At 39.5% G+C, this 27,039-nt stretch overlaps 1 protein-coding gene and 1 long non-coding RNA gene across 7 annotated transcripts in view; one reads left to right on the forward strand and one right to left on the reverse strand.

The window, feature by feature from the left end:
• The window catches only part of DIDO1 (death inducer-obliterator 1), a 67,955-nt gene that overhangs the window by 5,946 nt on the left and 34,970 nt on the right, over positions 1-27,039 (forward strand). For 2 of the 6 annotated variants that reach the window (XM_081195942.1, XM_081195947.1), the window contains exons 2-8: positions 8,388-8,569; positions 9,761-9,959; positions 11,996-12,094; positions 14,929-15,802; positions 17,191-17,509; positions 19,736-19,942; positions 21,512-21,737. In XM_081195942.1, coding sequence (XP_081052068.1) covers positions 8,402-8,569; positions 9,761-9,959; positions 11,996-12,094; positions 14,929-15,802; positions 17,191-17,509; positions 19,736-19,942; positions 21,512-21,737 — 2,092 coding nt within the window. In that variant the 5' untranslated portion in view covers positions 8,388-8,401. Of the gene's footprint in view, positions 1-8,387; positions 8,570-8,977; positions 9,301-9,341; positions 9,361-9,760; positions 9,960-11,995; positions 12,095-14,928; positions 15,803-17,190; positions 17,510-19,735; positions 19,943-21,511; positions 21,738-27,039 lie in introns of those variants that run through there. The other 4 variants (XM_081195943.1, XM_081195945.1, XM_081195944.1 and 1 more) reach the window with 4 other exon arrangements.
• Positions 13,011-27,039, reverse strand: part of LOC308588361 — a 52,716-nt gene continuing 38,687 nt past the window's right edge. The window contains exons 11-16 of the long non-coding RNA XR_014008637.1: positions 26,714-27,024; positions 23,879-25,536; positions 21,443-21,551; positions 19,281-19,409; positions 16,719-16,871; positions 13,011-13,638 (exon numbers count right to left, since the gene is read on the reverse strand). This is a non-coding gene — a long non-coding RNA (uncharacterized lncRNA). The remainder of the gene's footprint in view (positions 13,639-16,718; positions 16,872-19,280; positions 19,410-21,442; positions 21,552-23,878; positions 25,537-26,713; positions 27,025-27,039) is intronic.

The following is a 27,039-nucleotide window of genomic DNA, read 5'->3' on the forward strand; positions in this document are numbered from 1 at the left end:
AGAGGCCAAGTAGGGCCCTCCTGCAAGCTGTTTGGGCCAGCACTTTGAAAAAGACCACCACTCAGGAATTGGTACTGTGTGAAGCAGGCTGCTTCATTCTGTTGTGCCCTGCTTGAGAAAGTGGAGCAAGCAAGCTCCCCTTGTTATAATGGTACGATTGACTAGAGAATGACCTGGGATAAAGTGAAATATAGTGAAAATATTTTGTAACTTAGAAGCAGAAAATAATTTGAGGTATTTTATATGAGATATCTAGTGTATTGTTCTTTTGGTGAGGCTGTACAGCATGCATGATAGAGGCATATACAGTAAGTCATATCTCAAATAAGTCTGGTGCAGAATGGTGCCTTGGCAGTAGTTTTTTTCTGAGAAGTCAAAGTTCAGTGACATTTTAGGAAGGAAATAAGTATTATTCAGTTTTGTAACAGAATGTAAAGGGCTTATCAGGTGATTACAGAAAGAAACACCATCACCTTAATCATTGAAACCAGAGAGACTTTATGGGCTTTGTGCTTTTCTCAGCACAACTAAACTAGAACCCCAGACATGAGAGAGTTTACTTTAAGTAAATTTGATTCAGTGACCCTTGCTTAGTTTTAGTGTTTAAGCACTCACTAAGAGATTTAAGTTGGGGCTGGAGCAATTGGAGGTAGAATTATGTTGGAGGAAAGTAATAAAATCACAGGAGAGTTGAAGGTTTGAATTAATAGTACAACCATACTATCAAGTCTGAAACAGCTTGGGAGACAGAGGATAAGATGAGGGAGGTATCACTGAAAACCTCCTTCCTCTCTGTTCTGCTGAGAGATTTTTTTGGTCAGTGGATGGTTTCCGTTGAATACAACCCAAAGTGCTAGATTTGTTTAGGCTTCTGTTAACTTATTGGGCCTCGTGCTGGTAGAACCCATCCTGCAACCTTAGGGTGAAGGGTGGGTAATTAATAACAACACTTGTGGGATGAAGCAGCAAATAATTATTTCTCAAAATCCACATCACATTTCTGCATACACCACAAAAGCAATAGAGATGGAAGAACAAAAGGAGGAATAAGATACGTGTAAAGAATGCACACTGTTCTCATCAATAGGCTAAGCATTTCCACAAATTATAGTTAGATGGGAAAGCCTGGGAAAAAACGGGGAAAATTGGGGGAAAAACAGGTCCCCCCCCAAAGTGTCCCCCCCAGAAAAAAGGGTCTGGAATATTCAAACTATATCAAACTCTCCCCCCCCAAAAAAAATTTCCCTGATTTTTCCCAGGCCTTTCCATCTGTATTCCTTCCCCATCAAATAAATTTCAAAGATTAAAGAATCTTAAAACACTATTTTTTAATTTATTGTTTAAACTTGCTATACTGTTTATCTGAGTGAAGTCTGAATATAACTCTTTATTATTGGAAATCAAGGAAGTGTCACAATTCACTGGCAAAGGCCTACTCTACTTCGCAAAACCTGTGTTAGGCATTACAAATATAGGCCATCATAAAACATCCATATATCAAAATTTAAAATATATACAAATAAACAGCCATGTAAAAATATGTAATAATGGGGATTTTCGTTGGCGTTTCTTCCTGCTAAATAGTGCCATTCATCGCTGTAAGAAATAATTTTTATAAAAACTCAGTCACCCTTGCTGGTTACTTCCAGGTTAATGTCAGACAGATAGAATTTGATATTTTCATTGTGCTGAAACGGGGATAGCACTCATTTGCGTAGCTGGTTGTACATACATGAGTATGTTCACGTCAGAGTGCTTGGTGAAAGGGACCTTCCAGGTGGATTGTGCTAAGTGTGGACAATGTTTTCTCTGATCTTGGAACATTCACAAAAATGTCTTCACTTTGGAAGAAAAGCTCATTTTGCCTATTAAGCTGATTATTTCTTTAGCTTATTGAAAGGATATTTGCGTTGACTTTGAAGAATTACATGTATTCAAAACAACCAACCAAAACACTTCAAATGAAATGGACTAGAATAAAATAGCAAGTGCAATATGATATGTAAGGTATGTTCCTTTGCATTTCCACTAGCATGTTAGCTGGTGTAAAAATGGCACATGAGGATATAGGGAAAAATCAGTTCATTTAAATCAATAGGGTGCTATAAGTTTATCTCAAAATGCTTGCTAGCATGCTTGTTGTGATTAAAAGTACTTAACATAGTTTAGCAGCAATGTCCCAGGGAGGTGACACCTTGAACAAAATATGCACTGAAAGCTTTGCAAACAACAACAACCCAATAAAAGCAGTATACTAGGTGCACACTTCATATATTGAACTAAAGTGTATGGAAGTGTATAAAAAAATGAACTGGCTTTTTAACAGAGGATATTGGAGGATCAGCTGCAAAATTTATAGAAATTGCATAAGCTGCAGGATTCATGCACAAATGAACTGTAGTAAGGGACAGTAACTTGCTTTGTGCTATTTTTTTCAACCTGTTTCCCTTTGTAATGTGTACACATTCTGTGTACAGGTCTCTGGTCTTTATATACTGTATTGCTGTGATGTAGATGGCATTAGTGTGAGAATGGTACTGCATCATAGTGCGAAATTGTATACATGAGCAGTCTCTTTTTTTTTTGTATCTTCCACTTATTTGATTGTCTAAATCCTAGATATAATCCCTGCCAGCCTTCAGTTAAAGAATGTTCATGTTAGAGTTAGTCCCTGTCTAAAATTCTGGAGACAAAAGTTTATTGTGGTTTTCTGCCACTTAGATGTAGCAGAACTTAGTTGGCTTAATGATGTCACTGTATGAGTTGGATATTGATAGTTCCATGTTTCATAAGGGTTATTGGGAAATTAAAATCTAGGCCAAATTTTCTTTCTGGAATTGTTGAATGTCACTGTGAACTAAGGATGTTTTCAGCAGTTAACTCTATCCACAGCCTGCAGCTTTAGTCAAAAAACTTCTGCCGCAGCTTTGCACAGTTTTGGCTCTTAGCCGCCTTTGGCAGCAGTCTACAGCATTCCATCATACCCGGTTGTAACTATCTCTATTGTTTTGGCAACATCTGTTTTCTCTGGAGTACTCCACTAGAGTAACAAGGAGTTAAGGAAGCGTGTGAGGGAGCGAGGGTGATGTTGGAGGCCAGGACTATAGATTGTGGTGCTGGAACCCTCTTGGCTGGGAGCTTTGAGCATTACAAATGACATAGCAAGTGTCAGAATTTGTAGTTGCTTTATTTTGCTCACCACCTCCCTTCTTCTGAAGAGTTAGTACAGACAGATAAAGGGTTCTGTAATATATCCATTAACAGGCTAATGTGTGAACCTACCGTTGTACCAAGCACTATTTGTGGAAAGTTTTGGTTTTTGCTTTTAGCTCCACTTTCCCCCCGTTAGATTTTTGAGTACATTGTACTGTAATCATGAGAGTTCTTCTTGCAAGCGTTATTCTACTAGCATGTTACAGGAAGCAGAATGTCATTGTAAACGCCACTAAAGTCTGTATAGGTTGTTGATAGGAGGAATAAAAGAAATAACCTTATATGTTGAATTTGTGGACTGACTACTCACCATTCATGCACATTTCAGTGTGCAAAAAATAACAATCCTTCTTCAGAGCAGCATCTGACCAGTGCAGAGCCAAGCTGAGAGATATACCCCAGCTGTGCATGGCCAAATTGGCAAGCCCTCAACATTCTTTCTTACAGAAGCGCATATTCTCTTTCCCCCTTCAGCTTCTAAGATGGAAGCATGGCAGGTTGGCTGAGTAGTATCCCCCTGCCTCCCACATCCATCTTTGATGTGGACAGAGTGGAGGGAGTGGTGGTATGTAGACTTGCTTCTCCCCTCATCTAGCTTTGAGCTGGAGTGGGAAGGAAGAGGCATGTTGACTTGGCTCTGTGCAAGCTGCATGCTCCAGAGAGCCTTGTTTAGGGTGAACTCTCCACTGTGTGTATAGATCCTGCTGAGCACCGATACATATTTTTATATGGCTTGTGTGTGTATAGTTGTATTAATTGTATTAATAGAGTTTTATGCACTAGGGAAATTCATTATTCAGGAGACAAAAACATTACAGGCATTTTTGATGCATTTTTGTGACATCCTTAGAGAAAGAAACTCCTTAAAGTGTGGTAGATCTTTGGTGACGTCTGTCCTATTGCAATGTCTAGGATAGGATGTTAGAATAGCTTACATAATGCAATATTTGATTAAAATGCTTTCATTGCTCATTTCTGCCCCCTCTTAAATTAGGCTTTTTTTGTTGAATAGCATAGCTCTTGATGATCAGTGGTTTTTCCTATGTACTCTATGAAAAGATTTTAAGCAGTGATGAACAACCTCTTTGCAGTTATACCTACCATAGTACTTTCTCTTCCACCAGTCTTGCTAGAATGCATTTTTACTTTGTTTACATAGGGTCTACCTTTTACTTTCCATCTCCATGCATTATATTTACTTAAATTCTCCTAAGCATTTCTAGCTATTTCCTAACAACGAAAATTTTGAAATGTTTGCTGATCTTTGGGTTACACTGTTGGTGAAATGGGGAGAGAGATATAATGCAAAAGATCAGATCGGCTGTGGACACATTCAGCTAACTGTGAAAAGGTTGACAACTTAAGAGTCTATCTTCAGAGATCCACTGCTCAGTTTTGCTGGTGAAAATAATATACAGCAACAAAGGGATGAAGACTTTGCGTAGCTCGGCTGCTTATTTTCATGTTTTTTCTTTTAACTGCTGTTCCAAGATCTTGGCTAGAATGAAAAGATTGATGTATTTCAAAAAAGCTGATAACTGGGTTGGCAAAGTCTGGTTGTGTTATGATAATAGCGACAATGAAGAAATAATACTTTTGTGTGGCTACGGAAAAAAGAAGTCAAATACTTAAAACTAATGCTCTTTTGACTAATGCTGGATGAGTTTCAATAGAAATATAACTAGAAAAAACTAGACACTTGTCACTTAAATCATTCCAGTACTTGGTATACCATGTGTTTTTGGTTGCAAAATAGACATCTATGCACAAATGCTGTGTTGGTAATTCCCACAAGTCATACTAAGAGAAAACTAACATCTTATTGCTTAATATAGTTTTATAGCTGTGATTGCTCTTGTAGCATGTTAAAATACTTGGCTTGCTTCTGTGAGTGTTTTTTTTGTTGCAAACCCAGAAAAGCAATAAGGTTGTGAAGATGTTAGGGTGTTTGTTGCTTTATGTTGTGAAGCAGGGCTAGAGCAGAATCCTATCCTGGTAGGTTTCTAATTATGTACTGTAAAAGAGTCATTTTATTTTGTTATAAATACTGTGCATGATTATAATTATACAGTACTGTAACATGAGATGTTTTGATGGTGGCAGCATTGCTTTGTAGACACTATTAGATTGATAGTGTTTGATAGGATTCTCCTTTCTTCCTTTCTACATAGATTGATTTAATGGTCATGATGCACAGTTTAGTGTTTCTGTCACATTACTTTCAAGTTAACAATCTGATGATAACAGGTCATATTCCTAATAATTGCAGCACTGTTGAAACTGAGGGATGCTTCAGAGGCAGATTGGGCGATAGGAGATGGGTTCTTCTAACTGATAAAATTCTGTTAGGCATGTGCAGTCTATTAAGTATATACAAGTAACTCTTTGAGATCCCAGCCATGAATTTTAGCTATTTCTTAAAAATACACATTTCTTAAATAAGCTTAAAACAAAATCAACATATAATACAAATATTCTAAACCATACAGTGTATTTTCAATTCTCTTCCATTGCCATTTGTAAAACGGGGGTGGGGGTTGCCTGTTTTTTAATCCAAAAAAGAGCTTTGGCAGAGTAAGCAGATGTTACAACTGATATTTATTATAATTCCTACTGGCATGGATTGTGAGTCGTCATATGTGCTAGAATCCAGGGAGTTTCGTCCTGTACTCAGATGGGTGACTGCTAAGCCATACTGTGTGATCTTGTACTCTATATTATCTCACTAACTGAGCTCACAGCAGTGTCATGTTTCCCAAATTTATGTTAAGAAAACACGTTTGGTCCAACTAACATCAACTCTAGCTTTTGAAAAGTTCTGAACAATTAAGTTTTCCAGTAAGTGATCCTAAAGTAGTTGCATATGTATTCACATATTTTGCCATCCCTAGTCTCTATGCATATATTTCAGTTATTGAATTTATATCCCATCCTTCCTCTCACATAAAAAAACCTATTCCAGTACAAATGTAGATATATTTCTGTAGTCAAAAGATTGTGATCAAAGGTTCTGAAATATATTGCAACCCGACACATTAGTGTTATAAGAACCTTTGAATCTATCAGAATACTGATAGCATAGAAAGGAAGGAAATTGTATTTATGTTTAGGAAAAATGGCTGTTTTAAATGGAAAGCCACGAGAATCAGTAATGTCACATTGGTATTGCTTGGAATGATTTAGATCAGTCATTTTATATCACCCTTGCTTGTCAGCTGCTGTGGAGGGGCTGAGCTGGGAAGGGCACAATAGATATGTGGGTTGGCCAAGGCTGCTACTCCATTTCTGGTGTTTCTGCTGCAACTTGCTCTTAGTGACCCCTTCACATTATGGACCTACTGATTAATAACACTTCTCTGTGTTTTGCATCTAGTATTGCAGACACTGCAATCTCCAGTGCTGCTTTTAAAACTTAATCACATCCCCATATGATGTAATTGGTTAATAGTTATTTGAAGCTTGCAAATCCTAACACCATAGACAATGTATATGCAGGTCAGTATCCAACATGCCAGTTGGGGAAATTACTTATTTGTTTGAGCAAGAGTTCAGGGTCACAAAACAAATATGCACAAAACTTAGGTTGCTAACTTGATAATGTTAGAAGAAAGAAATAGAAAATATTTTCAAGTTAGTGAACGCTTTCTACCAGATGGTTGTTAGAAGCAGACTGGAGATGTGACTAAAACATTAATAGTTGATTATATGTAGGTTTCCTTGAGCTTGCAGTGTAGCTTCAGGAGCCTTGAATAGGATCTTCCTGATTTGGCATTTATGTAAAAGGGAACATCTGTAGGCAAGCCTAGCAGTGCTGGAATTGAAGTCTGCCTTTTGTTAAGAGTTCTGCTGTGCATTAATACTGTAACACCGATCCCAATTTCCAAGTGGTGAGAGACTTCAAGGGTTATTCTTCAAGTGGTTATCCTGGGTTTGATTTCCTTAGAATAAGAGTCACTGGAGTCTGCAGTGTCTCCATGTTGTGTGATTTTATTTACACACATATACAAACAGCAATAAGTTTGAAGGGCTTAGAGTCCCAACAGATCTTGTTCTTCTATTGGATTTCTAGGGAGGGTCCTGAAAGCCATAGCTTTGGTTTAATCACAAAGAGCAAGTCAGGCCTCTGTGTCTTCCTGGTTCCAGAGGACACGAGGCAAAAGCTAGACCCTGACTTCTTATTCTTCTGCTGCTAGGGTGCCTTGGTCTCCAGCCTGGTGAGGGATGGAAGACCTACCCCCTCCTTCTGGAAACAACACTAGTTAGTTGTTTCTATGACACGCATCTGTACATTATCAGTTCTTTAGACATAAAAATGGATGACTTGGTCCAGGCTTCCTCAGCCTCGGCCCTCCAGATGTTTTTGGCCTGCAACTCCCATGATCCGTAGCTAGCAGGACCAGTGGTCAGGGATTCTGGGAACTGTGGTCTCAAAACATCTGGAGGGCCGAGGTTGAAGAAGCCTGACTTGGTCAGTCCCATTCACTTGACTATCCAATGCAATCACCAATCATGTAACAGCACTTATATTCACTCTAATGACACCTTTGTGCCTGCGTCCACCCAATTCAAACCCAAGATCCCCCTCCCCTCATTGTGTGTATATATATGCTTGCAAAATCGGTAAACCTTTTGAAAGCTGTTTACCTTACCTTTTGAAAGCTGCTTATAAATAGGCCTGTTCCCTGCAGCATTTTTTGTATGCTTCCCTTGCTCTCTTGGTTTGGGGGAGTTTGAGAAAAGGGGCCTCTGTTAAGTCTTGTGGGAGTCATCCACATGTGGTAGCTGACCCTGCTCAGCCAGCTTATTGTGTTTAACATACAATATTATCCCCTTGCTCCAGGGTAGAGTAAAATTGCAATGTATTCTCCAATGCAGTGGAGGATTTCCAGCAGAAGGAAGTGAGCAAATTGTATGCCAACTGCTCTTTATGCTAAAGTAATGTCTAATTACTTTCCCCCCAAATTAAACACATTAGGGGTTTAGTGTATAATATGCGTTCTTTGCATAGTGGCCAATTATTCTGTCATCTAACTGATGGGATATGACTTTTAGTATTATTAAAGTATAAGCTGATGATTAGGCTTTTAGTTTTGCTTTAGAATTAAAGAGATACTTTTATAAAAAAAATTGAACAAGAAATGATTAGCCAACTTTTCCCCTCTTCCTTCTGGCAGATCTTTAAAATTGCATGATGTGTGATGAGTTGGAGCTTCTTAACAGGGAGATTGGGAGGTTATTACAAAGCAGCAACGTGGAAGGAAGCTCCTTAAACTCAGAATCTCTTCAGCCGTCAAGCTCTGATTCCTGGGATGTAGCCACTGCTTCAAGCAGTGAAACACAAGGCAGTTTAGTAAAGGTATCAAATACCTTATTGTTGTTACAGGGCTCCCATGATAACTTGTCCTATCATAGTAGACTTTATTTGCATAGTATTTAGAAAGCCATCTAGGATATATGTTGGCACACATTATCTGTAAGTGGTGTTGAATTATAATGTTGCTTAAAGGTTGATACAATTCAAGGAGGAATACTTATGCCCTGTTTATTTGAGAAAGAAACATTTCAAAAGTCTATGCTAACATAGACTTGGCGTGCCTGGCGTGCTCTGGTCCATGGGGTCACGAAGAGTCGGAAACAACTAAACAAAACAAAAAAATGCTAACATAATTTCCCCTGAGGTAACCAAATAATAAGCCCTATCTTAAAATGCAGTTTTAGGGAAGAATTATCCTTTTGCGTATGGCATAATATCTGAGAACATAAATAAATTGAGAGAATAAAATTGCATTTGATTTTTCTGTAGCATTTTTTGTAGTTGTTAGAGCCTAGCTTTGTCTGAAGATGGCACTTACAACAGTTTGGGCCATATTTAATTTAACCCCCCCAGTCTCTTTTTTTGTTTTCTGCACTGAACAAATGGTATTGACACAGTATTTAAAGTGCTGTCCCTTTAAATGAGATGGGGTAGAATCTTCAAGCTTTTGATTTCTGGTGGTTGGGATTTGTCAGTTGGGCAAATCCCTGTGTGGGTTAGAGATGGAGAGAGCGAGATCTGGCAGCAAAAGCTCTAGAAAGAAAAACTCAAAAGTAAGCAATTGAAACAAGGGGATGTTTTAATACTGAAGATCTGTTCAAAAACCTTAACATGTAACTTGTTCTTCAAATCATCCCTTAAACAGGAATACCCATATTTTATAGTAGGATGAAGAATTTTCTTTTGCAAGTATTCGTTCTATGACTTCACAATAATTTGAAGCTATAAATTACCTTAGTACTCTTTGATTTATAAAAATACCTGTGCCCAATTCCATTCCTGTAAAACACTGATAGAGGCAAAACTTTGAAAGTTGTGGTCGAGTGTAGCATTCACAAATGGTTAATGCTTAATAGGTTTCATCCTGTATGTAATGTAATGAAATTATCCCCTTTAAAAATACGTTGGTGTAAGTTCTAATAATTTAGTTAATGTGAGCAGGATCTCTTATTTCAAATGGGTAAGAAGTGATAATGCAAGTGAACAACGATCTAAATACATTTTTTGTAACAGGCAGCCAAACCAAGCGCAGCATTCCTGGTTTCGGAGTCAACAGGATGGCATCAAGATGAACTTTGTGCTTCTGACTTCCCCAGAACAGCCTGCACTGTAGGGCTTATGCTGAGTGACTTGCTTCTGCCCTCCAGTGATTCTTCCTTTGGTTTAAGTCAAGAGGGAGAAAAAATACTGGCATCCTCTAATGCTATGTCAGGTAAAAGCATTTAGAGGATATTGGAGCCTATTCTATTTCATTTGCTTTTTCTGGAAATTGGGATCCACCTTCTTATTTCATAACCTTTCTTTACTATCCAAAGTAAACATATATTAAGATCTTAATTATATACTGTGTTCTGTTGTATTGCAGTCTCTTCAGAATTCTATTGTACTTTATTTTTCTGTGTATAGGACAATGTTGTTTGCTAAAAAAAAAAATAGTCAAAAATTAAGGGGCGTCTTATACATGGATGGTGAATGCACAGGAATTAAACTGTCCCTTCCAGGTGCCTGGCTTGGGCAATCCCCCAAAAAAGCTCAACTTTGGGCGATCTTGGGTGTTGGTGGGGCACGCCTCGCTGCTGCCCACACGCCCCCCCCCGCTGCCCCAGGCACCAGTGGGGGTTGCTACGCTGTTGCCAGTGCTTTGAGTGTTTAATAAAATGTCGAAGTTGTTCCGTTTGATGTTTAAAATGTTGATTTCTTAATTTTGGGTTCAAAAAAATAGGAGTAATCTTATACATGGGGGCATCTTATACACGGGAAAATACAATAATTATGAAAGCAAGTCCTAGCTGTGTCCACATTGCTGTGTGACATTGTGTCATATAACATGTTTGTGGAGTTTTGCGGCTCAAAGCTGGGGACTTTGTTGATAATTATGCAGGGGACAGTTGTCTGAAGAAATTCAGTTCTGAAAAGATGGAAGTCCAACTTGAGTAGGCTTGCTGTAAGCAGAATAAATTATGGAAATAGTGTTATGGCACACCCAGTACGAAGATTGTGTAGGGCTGTTACTCATTTCCCTGCTATTCCATAGGACAAAAGGCAGATTTTTCCAATATATTGTGAACGAGTCTTGCCTAGATTCAGTATCTCAGGAAGTCCTTTAATGGAATGTGCTGTCTCTCTAATACTGTATGGGGTGACTGGTGAAAATTGTCAGGGTCCCAGTGGGCATGGAAAATGTAGGAAGGCAGACTTACAGACCAGTTTGTGATGTACGGAACATGCTTCCTATTCAGGCACCATTCTTGGATTATGAGCAGTCGCTGGAGTGCCGCTGGTGTGTATAGTGCCGCTGGTGTGTATGGTAACAGTTTCTCTATTCAGAGTAGCATAACTGAGGTTATAGGTAAAAGGGAGACCGGAAAGCTATATGGTTGGTGTCTGTGTCCAGGCAATGTGCACTAAGTCAGAATCTCTGGCGTGGGCAGGGGAGCAACTGGAAGTACCTTGTATTATGCTGCAGCACACCAGAGTACTGCTCGGTTGTTTCTGGCAGACAGCGATTGTGGAGTTGGGAAGAAGGCAAGTGTGGGAACATGTTTGAGCAAGTGCATGCTTTAATTGTCTAACCTGTTCCCTTCAAGCTATATTTAATGTAACAGGCAACATACTTTGGATTCCACACATGCTAAAATAAACACAATGGTGCATTCATAGGGTAGGAAGCTGCCTTATACAGATCAGGCTGTTGGCCCATCTAGCTTGGCATTGTCGATAGTGACTGGTAGGAGCTGTCCACAGTTTCAGACAGAAGCATTTCCCAGCTCTACCTTGAAGATTGACCCTTTAGACAATATGTGTGCTGTATTCAAAATACGCTGTATCTGTAGGACCGTTACAAAGTTCTGCTTTTTTAAGAGTCATCAGCTGTCTAAACCCCTTCAGGACTCTTTCCAGGTCTCATCCCTCATTGGCCCTGCTTCACACCCAGGGTGTTTCTGTCTAGTTGCGATGTGTCCTTGAATGCTGATGAAGTCTCTAGCTGCTTGCCTGGATGGATAATAGAGGGTGTGTGTATGTGTCTATAGAAAGTAGTCTACTCCAAAAACAAACCTACATTAGTTGCTGTACCCATTTTTGTCTCTGTCCCCACCTGTGATCCTCAGAAGGGAATGTCGCTTCAGGCTGAAAAAGGTGCCCCATCCCAATCTAAATATTTTAATGAAATAGCTAATTTGCTTTTCCATGTTTATCAGATTGAAAGTAAATCAGTGTTAAAAACCTTTTGTGTTTTTTCTTTTTCAGGGGTGACATATGGGAGTAGTGTTATCACTGGTGTGAAAGAAGAGAATCTGGAATCTCTGGCACTGGATTCTGAATCTAATATGGAAACCCGTTCTCTTGGTAAATTATTTTGTTTTGGAAAGTGTCTAACCTGAGTAAAGCTTCTAATTGTAATTACTTCCATTTCTGATTATTAGGCTGTGAGTACTATTGCTTATATAGCCAAAACTGTACCACCCATTCACAAGAGATATATATTGGAAGGTTTGGTGGTGACCTCAAGGTTTGCAGAAGTACAAAAGTATTTTTTAAAACAAAATAAGTAGCAGGAAACAGCCCAGTGAGGATTGAGCATGTGCACTGGTCACAGAATGCTGATTGGTGGGGAAAGGCAAATGAAGTAGCTGGAACCTCAAACACCTGACACTGAAACCTTTTGTTAAAGGTACCAGTTGCCTATACAGTGGTACCTTGGTTCTCAAGTTTAATCCGTTCTGGGAGTCGGTTTGACTCCCAAAACCGTTCAAAAACCAAAGTGCAGCTTCTGATTGGTCACAGGAGCTTCCTGCACTCAAGCGGAAGCCGTGTTGGATGTTAGGCTTCCGAAAAATGGGTTTGCAGTGTTTGAAAGCCAATTTGTTCGGGAGGCAAGCCATTCGAGTACCAAGGTACCACTGTAATAATACTGATCATAGTCTGCATTGATTTGCAATGGAAGTTAATAGTTTTAATAGTTATTGGTCTCTGACTCAACTCTTAAGAATAAGAATAATTTATTTATACCCCGCCCATCTGGCTGGGTTTCCCCAGCCACTCTGGGCGGCTTCCAACAGAGTATTAAAATACAATAGTCTATTAAACATTAAAAGCTTCCCTAAACAGGGCTGCCTTCAGATGTCTTCTAAAAGTCTGGTAGTTGTTTTTCTCTTTGACATCTGGTGAGAGGGCGTTCCACAGAGTGGGTGCCACTACTGAGAAGGCCCTCTGCTTGGTTCCCTGTAACTTGGCTTCTCACAGCGAGGGAACCACCAGAAGGCCCTTGGTGCTGGTCCTCAGGGTCCAAGCAGAGTGATGGGGGTGGAGATGCTCCTTCAGGTATACTGGACCGAGGCCGTTTAGGGCTTTAAAGGTCAGCACCAACATTTTGAATTGTGCTCGGAAATGTACTGGGAGCCAGTGTAGGTCTTTCAAGACCGGTGTTATGTGGTCTCAGCGGCCGCTCCCAGTCACCAGTGTAGCTGCTGCATTCTGGATTAGTTGTAGTTTTCGGGTCACCTTCAAAGGTAGCCCCACATAGAGCGCATTGCAGTAGTCCAAGCAAGAGATAACTAGAGCATGCACCACTTTGGCGAGACAGTCCGCGGGCAGGTAGGGTCTCAGCTTGAGTACCAGATGGAGCTGATAAACATCTGCCCTGAACACAGAATTGACCTGTGCCTCCATGGACAGCTGTGAGTCCAGAATGACTCCCAGGCTGCGCACCTGGTCTTTCCCCATTCAGTTACCCCATTAAGGACCAGGGAGTCCTCCACACCTGCCCACCTCCTGTCCCCCCAAAAACAGTACTTCTCTCTTGTCAGGATTCAACCTCAATCTGTTAGCCACCATCCATCTTCCAGCCGCCTCCAGACACTCACACAGGACCTTCACCGCCTTCACTGGTTCTGATTTGAAAGAGAGGTAGAGCTGGGTATCATCTGCATAATGATGAACACCCAGCCCAAACCCCCTGATGATCTCTCCCAGTGGCTGCATGTAGATGTTGAAAAGCAAGGGGGAGAGGACAGAACCCTGAGGCACCCCACATGAGAGCCCAGGGGTCTGAACCTCATCCCCCCGACTTTCTGAACATGGCCTGGGAGGAAGGAGCGGAACCACTGTATAACACTGCCCCCAGCTCCCAGCCCACTAGACGGTCCAGAAGGATGTTATGGTCGATGGTGTCAAGAGCCGCTGAGAGATCCAGCAGAACTAGGAAACATATATATAAATAGATGTAAACTGCTTTGATATTTTTATGATAATAGCGGTATATAGATATTTTTAAAAATAAATAAGTAAAACTTTTCAGTTACTCGACTCTCATTTACTGCTACAGAACATAAATAATTGTATCTCTTGTATTCAGGGAATGTCCTATTCGTTATAGGTCAGCATTCCCCAACCTGATGTATTCCAATGTGTTGGGCTACAATTTTCATCATACTATCCAGGGTTGATGAGAGTTATAACCTAAAGCATTTGTAGGTTACCAGGTTGGGGAAGATGGATCCAAGCCAATAGACAAATGGCTAGTTGTACTTGTGAATTCATAACCCTGAGCAGACTTTTATATAATAGGCTGAGTAATATGTTGTCCATTCATCTTGATCATAGTCTCCACCTACCCATTGCCAGGATAGGTAGCTGCTATATTGGTGAGCTGACAGTCATTTGTTGATTAAGCCTAAAAGGAAAGAGGCGCGGAAAAACAAGGTGTAATGGACAGATAAACTTAACACTATGCCCTGTTTCTTTTTTTTCTTTTCAAAAGATATTTATTAAAGTTTTTAAGATATAACAATGAAAATGAAAAATAAAAAAAAACAAAATACAACATAAAAACAGTTAAAAAAACAAATAATTTTCCATAACGTATCTTCCTTACGCTTATTTCCCCAGACCTCCTCATACCTCCCTTCTTTGTATTCCACTTCAATTTGTTAGTTCAGCATATCCTTACCATTCAGCTTTTACCCATTTGTAAACCTTTTTTTCGCACTATGCCCTGTTTCTACTATAACCTTGCACTCTGTTTAGTTGGAATTTCATGAGGAAGTATGTTTTTGCTCAAAAGTTCAAAAATGAAACATACACAAGAAGAAGTGTAAAACATGTTACTGTTTATGGGAAGGCAATTTTAAAATCCATGTTTAAAATATGCAATTCTTTGTATCATTTCTCTTCAACATCAGCTTTGGATGACAAAAGTGAGCAAAGCAATGACGATGAACAAAAAACAATTAAACCCACAAGTAAGGAGTTCAAGAAAACTTGGGGGTTTCGGAGAACTACAATTGCAAAGCGTGAAGGTTTAGGGGATGCTGAAATGGACATCACCGAACAGTCATCTCCACAGCAGCAAAGTCTGGCTCTTAGGCGTAGTGGGCGACAGCCCAAACGCACTGAACGGGTAGAAGAATTTCTTACAACTGTAAGGCGCAGAGGAAGAAAGAATCTTCCCACAGCTCTTGAGGACTTGAGCGAGCCAGCATCCTGCCATGTAACTGACATTGAAACTGCTTCTGAAGGCAGTGTAGAAAGCATGTCAGATGTAAAAGCCATGTCTCAGAAGTGTCACTCCAAGGACATTAAGGGCCAGCCAGCTGGGAAAGGGAGAGCCACTAAAGAACATGACTATGAGGAAAGGGAGGATGATTCATCTGACAGTGATAGTGATGGCTTAACACTGAAAGAGCTACAGAACCGTCTAAGAAAGAAATGTGTCGAGCAGAAACCTACAGAACTAACTCTGAAAGAGTTACAGAATCGCCTCAGGAAAAAACATCAAGAACAAAATCCTACAGAGACAGTTGATGTTCAAGCAGGCAACCAAATTAAGACCGAAATAGCTGTAAAGCAAGAACCAGAAAGTATAGGCAATACCAAGGCTGGAGATCAAGGAACAGTTCCCAAAGAAATGAGTGAAGCAGTTCAGGTTAAGAAAGAAGGAAGATCTCCTGCGCATACTGGGGATGAACCTGAAGAATCCAAAAAGAGGAAATCAGAGTCTGAAGTTTATGATCCTAGTACTCTGTACTGTATCTGTCAGCAGCCTCACAACAACAGGTATTACCTACTTATTTATTTCATGAAATTTATACACCGCTTGATTGTAAAAAAAACAACCCCTCAAAGTGGTTTAAAAAAGATAAATGAGGAAAATCAAGAAAAATTCACGCCCATACTTTATAATATACAGAAGTTAAAATAGTTTTTCACAAACTCCCCTGCACCCCGCCACCAAATAGTTTCTAAAATAGCTACAGTGGTACCTCTGGTTATGAACTTAATTCATTCTGGAGGTCCATTCTTAACCGAAAACCATTCTTAACCTGAGGTACCACTTTAGCTAATGGGGCCTGCCGTGCCGCCGGCACGTGATTTCTGTTCTCATCCTGAGGTAAAGTTCTTAACCTGAGGTACCACTTCTGGGTTAGCAGAGTTTGTAACCTGAAGTGTTTGTAACCCGAGGTACCACTGTATAGTAGTTGGATAAAATCTTTAAACATGAAATAGACAGTTTTGAAATTTCTGCTCTTAAGAGACAGTCTATTATGTACAAGAACTTTTTATAGAGGTTTGAAAGTTTTGAGTGATAGAGGGATAGTTGTTGAATGCAGTTGAGAGAGCATGTATATGGAACTTTCAAACAACAATTTAATTTTGTGTTGCTATGAATGCACAATTTAAAATACATCTGCTGTGCTACCACATGGCCCTTCACATACATCTACCACTGTTATTCAGTCCCAGTAGTCTGAGGTACAGAAGTTCTAATTTAGGGTGGAAGCGTTCATATGGTCTAATCAGTCAAGAGGGAAGTAGTACTCTGAATTTTCAGGAAGGGGAAATGCAGTTTTGGGAAGGCTTGTTATAGGATCATGGAATCGTAGAGTTGGAAGGGACCCGGAGAGTCATGTGGTCCAACCCCCTGCAATGCAGGAATCTCAGATAAAGCAACCATGACAGATAGCCATCCAACCTCTGCTTAAAAACCTCCAAGGAAGGAGAGTCCACAACCTCCCGAGGGAGCCTGTTCCACTGTTGAACAGCCCTTAACATCAGAAAGCTTTTCCATAAGTTTAGTCAGAATCTCCTTTCTTGTAACTTGAAGCCACTGTTGTTCCTGAGTAGTCTGTAGGAATGCAAAGGTGACAAAGAAAGACAATTGTATATGGGTTTAGCAAAGCAGTGGGAGTCATGTAGGGGTGAAGGCAGTGTTAAATTGCAGCATTTACTGAGACATTTGGGCGTTTAATTATGTAAAGAAAAGAGTTAAATGGGATAACGAATAAGCTTTTGTCTGATTTCATATAGATGTGGGATCTTTTTTATTTACTGTTGTGGTGGTGATATAACAAATTTTATTGGCTGTATTTGATTGTAATCAGATTTTGTAAAACTGAAGTATTTCACATTAATGATATATTTTTGCCAACCCTTTCCTTTTTTAGGTTTATGATTTGTTGTGATAGATGTGAGGAATGGTTTCATGGAAACTGCGTAGGGATTTCAGAGGCTCGTGGGCGACTCTTGGAAAGGAATGGGGAGGACTATATCTGCCCAAATTGCACCATTCTGCAGGTGCATGATGAGACAGTTATGGATGCAGACCAACAACAAACCATGTTGGGACAGGTAACAGGTGATGGCACAGAGCTTACAAGCATAGGAACTGTTGAGCAAAAGTCCATTGAAGACCAAGGAATCAAGGGACGGATTGAAAAGGCTGCAAATCCCAGTGGAAAGAAAAAGCTCAAAATATTTCAACCAGTGAGTATTTAATTTGTAGTGACATGAGGCTAAGTGTGTTTCTAGTGCAACTGTTCTGGTTCAGAACTGAAGTGAAAGAAAAAGTCACCCTAGGTATAATTAAATTTTGTATTTTTTGTATGTTAGTTATGGTATTAAGCAAATACACTACTTAGATATAGGTAATTCATTATACTTAGTGAATCAGAATACTAATATATTTTAGAAGAGGAAATGGGGAAGTATTGCTCATTCTTAGCTACTTTGGTTGCATCTGCATGCTTTTCTGTCATTCTGTCTTAGTTCTTCCTTGCTATAGGGCTATAACTGGATGTTTGTTTGTTTAAATGTTACCAAGTTTCTTAGACATTACATTAACAAAATGCTTTCTCCTTTCTCTCTATTTCCTACCCCCTAAGTATCTCCTTCCACAATTGTCCTATTTATCCTGTATACAAAGAAGGAAAAGGTGGGGTGAGGGAACAACATATTCGTATGGAATAGTTATAGCACACACACCCTGCTGCATGAATATCAATTTAAGATATGGAAGAGCTATCCATAACCATAATTTCTTTTTGTCTTGTGCTTCAGTTATTTTAAAAATAGGGAACAGATTATTATGAAAGCCTCTGCTCATTTCTGAATCTCAGAAGTTGCTAATTGCTTCCTAGGTTTCTGTATATCAGGAATAGGAAGTCTTTGACCCTGCAAATGTTAGTCTGCAATTCCCATCATCCCTAACTATTGGCTATTTTGGCTAGGTTTGATGGAAGTTGGAGTCCAAGAATATTTGGAGGATCAAGCTCCATGCCTATCAAGGCTATACAGTGGACCCTCCGGATATGAACTTAATTCATCAAGGGGGTCTGTACTCACCCCGAAAAGTCCATATCCGGTGGCGCCGCTTATGCGCATGCACACGGCGCAGTAGAGCACTTCTGTGCGGTGAAACCTGGAAGTATACACTTCCGGGTTTGCCACGTTTGTAACTCGAAATTACATCACCCGACGGTAATATAACCTAAGGTACCACTGTACATGATTTCAATTTCTGTTGTTAATTTTGTTGTAGAGTTGATTAGATGTTACTAGAGAGTTCTGGCATTTTTATTGCAATGTGCCATAATCTAAATCCTTTTTCTGTTGGTCTTGCCTGAAAAGGCCCAAATCTACTTTCACTTTATAAAATAAGTAAGATTTATAAAAATAATCCGCATAACTGTTGGGAGATGAATTATTAAAGCAGATCCTTCCTCCACACATTTGATGATAAACCAGATGACAGCACCAGATTCTGGAGGCAAATTATTATAGTAGACAAATTATGCAAATTTCACTTAATCTTATACTATACGTGATCTATAACTCCATGAGTAGAACTTACCATGAACTAATATGGAATTTGCTAATCCCTAGTTTCTAGTAAAAACATAATTCAAGACATACCTATTCTGGAATAGATTATCAAAGTGTGGAACATACCATAAATTGGGGTGGAGGAAACAGAACAGAGTTGAGAGATGGGAGACCAACCAAAGAGTATTTAGAAAGTGAGGAATGGAGTACAGGGGGATGCAAAGGGAAGGAGAAATGTCCCAAATCAAATGAGATGTCTGCATTTCAGATTATCTCTTTACTTTCCCTACACTCATTCCGATGAGGTTCAGGCGAGGGCCCCAGTCTTCCAGGGAGCCTTGGTGGGGGGAGAGAAAGGGTGGAAAGCATTCTTTCTGTGAACTCCTTTCATTCACTTATGAATTCACACTGATTAGTCTAGATAACAGCTCACCTTTACGTGGGAGGAATCCTCCCAGAAGGCAAAAAGTAGATTCCACATCCCCACTGGCCTTGCTCGTAGAGGTTGTCACTGTGTCAGAACTTAACGTTACCCTACTTAGTCAAGTAGACTTGACTACTTCTAAAAAAACAAAAACCCAATTCTAGAAATCTTTTTAGAATGTACATCCAAACATACATGCAGAAACTTTGAGTAAGAAAAACACGTATAGATTGCAAAATGTAGACAGTCTTTAGCACATGAGCACATATCAAAAAGATAGAAACAGATGAAAAATAGAAGAGCAAACCACCATTAAGAAAAGCAATTCTTTAAAATATATCTGAGCCTTGTCAAAGTGCATGTAAGACAGCTCTGTTTTTAGCATTGTTGTGCCAAAATCTTGCCAGTGATAAAGAGGTTAAACATTTTTCTTTTCTCTTTAAATTTCTTGTGCTGTTCCTCAGGTAGTTGAAGAGCCTGCAGCAGCCAGTTGCATTGGCCCAGGGTGTTCTAATGTTGCTCAGTCAGGTTCTGTGTACTGTGGTCATGAATGCATTCTCAAACATGCTGCAGCCACCATGAAGTTTCTAAGTGAAGGCAAAGAGCAAAAGCCAAAAGAGAAGACCAAACCAAAAGTTGAACGAGCTGTTGCCATAAAACCTCAGCCTATGGTAAGTTTGAATTGTTTTTGAAGTAAATAGCCCTTCCCACACCACACACAGAGGGAGATCTTGGAGGAACAGACATTTTGTAAAATAGAAAAAAAATCATTTGCATGGTAAAAGATCCAGATTTTTCATCAAGTTATTTTGAGTGCTCCCTTCATGAGATCTCATCATTCTATCTAACTAAGAACATAATATCTTTGCTGGATCAGAACAAATGCCTATCTAGTCCACCATCCTGTTCCCTCTGTGACTTATGAGAAATGCACAAGCAGGGCATTTCCACTGTTGTTTACCTTAGTATGGTAATTAATTTTCTTCTTGTAGTAAATAACCATTGATAGCCTTATACTCAAGAAATTTAACTAATTCCCATTTAATAATAATAATAACAATAATTTATTATTTATACCCCGCCCATCTGGCTGAGTTTCCCCAGCCACTCTGGGCGGCTCCCAATCAGTGTTAAAAACAGTACAACATTTAAAGCAGTCCATGTTGGTTATTATCATACTTCGATGATTTTATACTGTGTGAAGAAGTATTTCCTTTTGTTTGTCCTGAATCTTCTATCCATTTAGCTAATTTGAATGATCACAACTTCTGGTGTTGTAAGGGGGGGATCACATTTTCCATCCTAAATCCCACCACCACTGTTCCTGTGAGAGCAGCATTATCATATATATGTCTGCTTTCCTTTGCAGAATCATTAAAAGAACTGCTGTCTCCCCTAAGAATATGCTGTTTTATAACACTAGTTACAAAGCAATCTACAACTTAGATTGTTAGCCACATTAAGACCAGAGGGTATCAAAAAAAGCAAAACTCTAACATTCCTTGAAAAAGACATTTGATATGCCGCTGGCACACACAGGTTCAGAATTGCAGATTAGTGCCCCATTTGATCTCATTAAGCTGATGCAGTTCTCATAATGGCCTCATACAGAGGTTCTTGCTTATAAAAGCATACATGAGAACAGGGATCAACACACTAAGCTGTGCCTCACTGTTGCTCACCAACTCATGGAGAGCAAAGATCTACGTTTTTAATGGTCCTAGCAATAGCATAGCAATTTATTGCAGAATAGAGAATGATTTTGAAAACATTTGCCCTGTGCAGTCACTTGATCATGAGTGCACTAAACTCAATCTCTTCCCTGTCCCCTGCTGTCACCCACCAGTTCAGGGAAGCGAAACCGCTGAAGTGGGGAACTTCTTGTACTCATGGAGGCTCCCCAAAAAAATTAGAACCACGGTTAGGCGCAGGTTGTTCTTTGCTTCAGATCCTTTGCACCCATGTTAATCCATGGGTTGGTGGAACATCAGCTACAAACATGTGCTCAACCACCCATTGTGATCTGCATTCACTTTGCTATAGTTGTGTATTGTGCATACTATTGATTCCAAGCCAGGGTTATAGTTTCTGGAGGTGACATGCAGAGAAATATAATATGGAATTTTGTTGTATGAGATGTTTGCAAGTTCTCTAATACATAACGAACTGACCTCTACTCCTGTGTTATGATGACTGTATTATTGCAATACTTAGTGATTAAGGTTCTGCTGGTTACACAGGCCGGTATCAAACCTCTCTCCGCACAGAAGAGACCAGCTCCTGAAAAAAGAGAGATTATCATGAAGAAAACCGTGGCAGCACCCGTAAAGACCGAAGCAAATACTCAGACAGTTGCTAAAGAGCCAGCTTCAGAAAGCAGCACACCATCCTGGGCAAGCGATCATAATTATAATGCAGTAAAGCCAGAAAAGACTCCTGCCATTTCATCATCACTGTTGTTCAAATGTATGTATTTCATAGGGATATACCTCTGCAATCATTACACTTTCCTTGAGTACCTTTCAACTTTTGACCCTGTTAAATTAGAAAGGGGTTTTAATTACGGTCTTTTCCCATCTTCAAAGATTTGCACACATACCTCTTAGGGAGAGTTTCAAGGCTCATATATAGAAACGACAACTTGGGGTTTTCTCTCAGGTTGTATAAAATGGCACTTAAGCGTATACTTGCAGGTTAACAAACCCATTATTTTTCATAGATGATAGGTATGTTCTAATAGAAGGTAGGTAATGATAAACATTTATTTGTTTCCTAAGTTTATATAATGTACAGAGTAACTGTTTCGTTCACTTTCATTTAAGTCCCTATCTGCCTTTGCATTATGACTTAGGAATGTTAGGTCTACAAGGTTTCTGAATGATTCAGATGGATAATTTACATGCACACACAACCACACAACTTTTAGGTATTAATTTTGGGGAGTTTTGGGAGAGGCTGATCCTCCTTCCAAGAATGTGACTTACATGAAATCATGTCAAGACCCATCTTAAACCATAGGGATTTTTATCTATGAAAGGTATGTGTCAGAGGCATTCGTCAAGGTAGAACAATAGGAAGAGAGTTCTCACCTTGAATGTCACAACTTTAAAGTATTTGAAGAACATTTTTGGCAACGTTTAGCTTATAAAGGTAAGTAAGTTAGCGCTTTGCAATGTAAAAATGATTGTTCTCTTAGGCCTGTTTTACTTCCTTCATTTAAACAGTGTTGCAGGGGTTTTTTTATTGCATGGCAAAAGGTAAAGGACTTAATGCTCAAATGTGTCAGACATATTTGTAATCCCCGATATAAGGCTCTGCATCAGTAACAGTAGAAAAAGACAAAACTCTTAGGTCTGCTACTAAAATAACAGTCTCTAAATGTTTGCTTGATTTCCACTGGAAGATGGCTTTGGTGAAACCCTGAAAGAATGGAGTTCCAGGGCTTGAGGAGAAGCCACCTTTCATTTCGGCCTGCTTTCATTTTGGGGGGTTTGACCAACAAAGTAATGCCTTTTGCTTGTCAGTGGCAGCCAAGAGCAGGAGGACTTGGTATCTAAGGCATGTAGGATTCAGACACCTTTATTTAAAACCTCCCGTGGGTTTGTTTCTCCTTGTCACTTTCATTAACCCAGCCCAGCCTTTCAACGAAATCTACGAAGCTTGCTAGTCCACCTGCCTGCACATAGCCCTATGGGTCACTTCTGGCACAACAGTCTGAAAGAGCCAGTTATCTTCCAGCTTACTAAAGCTTCCTTACCTAGTCACTTCAAGGCTACTTTGCCAGGCAAGTGGCTATTGAGAAGCCTAATCTCAGCAATGTCTATATCAATTGTACATTAACTGGTACATTAACAAAATGTGAGCATTTTTGTGAAATGCCATAACTAGCGGGGAAATTTAGAGTTGGAACTATCTTTTTGTCGTTGCTGTTATGCTTGAAAATGGACATATTCATTTAGTTTGCATTTAGTGAAGAGCTTTCACCATCTCTAGAAGCTACTCCCACTTCAAGGTAAGTTCTATGAATGTCTTCAAGTTATTTGTATCACTGCTAAACTACCAAATATAAATTCATTCATTGAAACGACTCCTTTCTCTTTCAGTGGTGGAGGTTATCCAGGAGTGGTTACTCCTCCCCCTTTCTTGGGAGGCAGTGTTATACAAGATTTGTATCTGTAGACTGATTAGTCCTGGCACTATGTGGGGTTGGGCATGTACAGAAGTCTTATTGATCATCACCTGATGGAGTAGATCTGGATCTCACATACATTACATGAAACTTCATTCATTTCCTTTCTGATCTCTGAAAAACACACTATTATGGTAGACAGCAATAAGCTCTACAGCATTAGAGACATGGCACCCTACTATGCTCCATCTACTCTTGCATGTCTTTGCACTCCTCAGAAATATCTAAAGTACTTATGGCCGACCCCATGCTGATTGGATGCTCGCTGCACTGTAGTGCCTGGTCGTGAGTGTTCATTTTCCCGAAAAATGACCTTAAAAACATCATCACACTCTTAAATTAGATGTTAGTAAAGGGAACTTCTTAGATAACTGCACTAGTTTCCTTTCATAATAGCTATAAGTTACTCTAGAGTTACTTTAGAGCAGAGGTTCCCAAACTGGTCTGCAGGCTTCATTGAAGTGGTCCATGACATGTCTCCAACAATACAGTCTAGCACAGTGCATCACAGTCACTACAACAGAGAAATCATTAAGTAGTCCTCCAAGACCCTCAGTAATTTTCAGGTGGTTTGTGTCTGTGTGGGGGGGATTTGGGGAAATGCTGCTCTAGAGTAATTTTGTACAGTAAGGTCCTTTTCAGAGTTCTGCTCAATACTTCACCCAGCACCTAGTGGGATCCTACTACACATTAAGCGAACACATGATACTGCTGTTCTGAGGAACTTCAGATGCAAAGAATAAAGGAGACACCATGCATATTGCTCTGGGCAAAACAATAACACTGTAGGGAGGAAAAGGATTCCCTGTTGCTCTAGTATACCTTGTAGGCTGATAGTGTACTATGGGGAGGGGAAGAAGTAGCTTCAGCATTATATATCCTATTACTGTGACAGGTATCTTACTATAACATCAAATGTCCCTTATCCATGATTACATTAAAAAAAAATTTAAAAAATATGCTCGTAGGGAGAGGGTTGGGAATTAGCAGATCAAGTTCTCAATTTGGACTTCTAGTCCTTGGCTATTGAGTCACTATCAGTGATTCAATGAAACTGTTCAAGTACCGAGGATGGGAAGCCGTGTTCTTCACCCGAACATTCCTGTCACACCTTTGTCACTGTTTACAGGTACTCAGCCACTGGAGGCAAAATTTCTGTTACTCAGAAAAAGTGTGGGGTTTTCTTTCAGTCTTATTAGAGCGATTTATTGTGGGTTATCCCATTTTACCCTGACGACAGCTTTGTAAGGCAAGTCAGGCTGAGAGATAGTGACTTCCCGGTGAATGTTCTAATTGAACAAGGTTTTGAACCTGAGTTCCCCACATTAAATTCAAAAAGTTCAGCTATTTGACTATGCTTGAATTTATTTGTTTCTTAACAGCAAACAATATACAATCATTCCCTGCTTTATGAGAGTAGGATGGCAAGGAGAATTTCAGATTACTTAAACATGCTGTTCAGTACACAACTTCAACATTAAAAACACAGCTATAAAACCAAACCTGTATTGCCACAATTATGTATATGTGTCTATTGCGATAGCATTTTTGATGCAGCATTTTAATGCAGATCAGTAGGGAATTCACTTACTCTGTCATTCTGAAAGTATGATGGTGTCATACATTGTCATGCAGTCTTGAGTTGGCTGCAGGACAAATGTAGTCACAAACAAAGAATGTGGAATTAAAATCCAAATAATGGGACAGAGTATTTCAAGTGCTGGTAAGAAACTTCTTATTACAAAACCAATCCAGAAATCCGATGGATGAACCTTCTGCCACCTACTGGGCAGGAAAGAGATAAAGTTTCTTAATTTTTGTTGTTCTTAGTTGATTCTGACTGTCTAGAATCAGAACACTGATGATAGGATTTAAAACTAACATCTCATTTCAACACACCATCTGCTTTTCCTTTGCAGTTGAGAAAAACAAAATTGATAGATTTACTGGCCACAATGAAAGCTTTAATGTACTTCTTACTTCAAAACACAATTTCATTGTAGCTTTTATTTCTCTCTGTAAAAACTAGAATATTAATGAGTCACTGGGAGTTGAAAATGTTTTGACAGTGGAAAGCTGTGAAAGAAAAAGCAATAATGAAATTAGGGGAAGTATATATGACAAGCCCTTATAAAAATAACATCTTACTAACACACCACCTATCTGATTGGGTTGCACCTGCCACTTTGGGTGGCTGGGTCCATAAGCAAAAAGGAATTCAAAAAGAAATTCTAGCAATGAAATGGTTAAATCAGTATATAATTGGTCCTGCTTTAAGCTGCTTTTTCTAATAAGTCAGGACTAGTCTTAAATACTCCCTTCAGCCCTTCCTTTTCATTAAAGTTGGTTTTAAAGTGCTAGAATGCTTTAACATCACATTGATCTGCACTGAGGTCAAGCGTAGTGTCAGAGTGCTGTTGTAAACTCCATTTCTCAGGTAGTAGTAATCCATTAAAAGCGCTTAAATTGAAGGAAGTAATTAGTCTGGTGAGAAGAGAAAGGGGCTGGCAACATCTCAAGATGCAGCCAGGATATTCTAAACAGTAGAGGAAGCATATCACTAATTTTTCTTCAAAATCAGAACACCTTGAAGTTCAATGTTTTCTCATTGTAGAGCTTTTTCAGATGAGAATTGCTGAAAACCAGAGAGGAGTAGTTATGGGACTAGAAAGAGTATGAGTACTCTATTAATCCAGCCTTGTTAATTAGTGACTGAACTGCAAAAAAACATTTACTCATGTGAGGGTTTCCTTTTATGAGTAAAAAGGCTAGTAAAAATGTAGGAGGCTGACAGAGGAGATGTTTGTTGACAGCCTTCCAACACTGACAGCCCGGTTGATTTATATGCTAGGTGTACAAGAAAGGACTGTGCCTCCTGTGCAAGCAATACAAAAGTCTACTCTCTAGGTATTCTGCTGCACTTCTGTGCTGGCAAAGGAGGAAGGGGCTTTCCTTTTCCCACAGCCAGGGTAGAAGCTAGTAAAATTGCAACAAATTGGTCTGGAGGGAATTTTGTGCCCTTGCCTATGTGGTATTCCTTATCACCAGGGGCAGCCAGACAAGTGCTTAAATATAAGAGTGTTCTAATCACTTGAGCATTTGTTCTGATCAGAGCAAGTCATATTTTGTGCCCTAGAGCATTTGCAAGATGTTCCATGCTGGGTAGGTGTAGGAAACTAAATACTAGCCTGGAATTAAAAAGATGATTATATAGAAGTTAGGGTAGTGTGCAGAATCAGGGGCAAGTTCTTACCTGAAGAAAGTCTCTTGTGTGAGAGCAGTGACCCAGCTCAGGTAGCAGGTATAATTCAGTCATTTGGGGCTGTCATGTGTCTACCTCGTCAACTCTTTCTTCGCTAATCAAATATAAAGGGAATGTAAGGTTCCTTCCTACTATATATGTTTTGAGTTTTTTATCATCATTACCTTAAACTGGCTGAGTGACTAATTGGAACTCTTCCTCCTCCCCTCCAAATAAAAGGGGTTCTCCGTGCTGATGTCTTATACTTCCAGTATTACAGACAAAGGAGCAGATCTGGACTGCTGTGTGGCTTCTGACTGTGCCTGAAAGCAGTGAAT

This window comes from Podarcis bocagei (genome assembly GCF_964188305.1).
Source record: "Podarcis bocagei genome assembly, chromosome: 5".
NCBI lineage: Eukaryota > Metazoa > Chordata > Lepidosauria > Squamata > Lacertidae > Podarcis > Podarcis bocagei.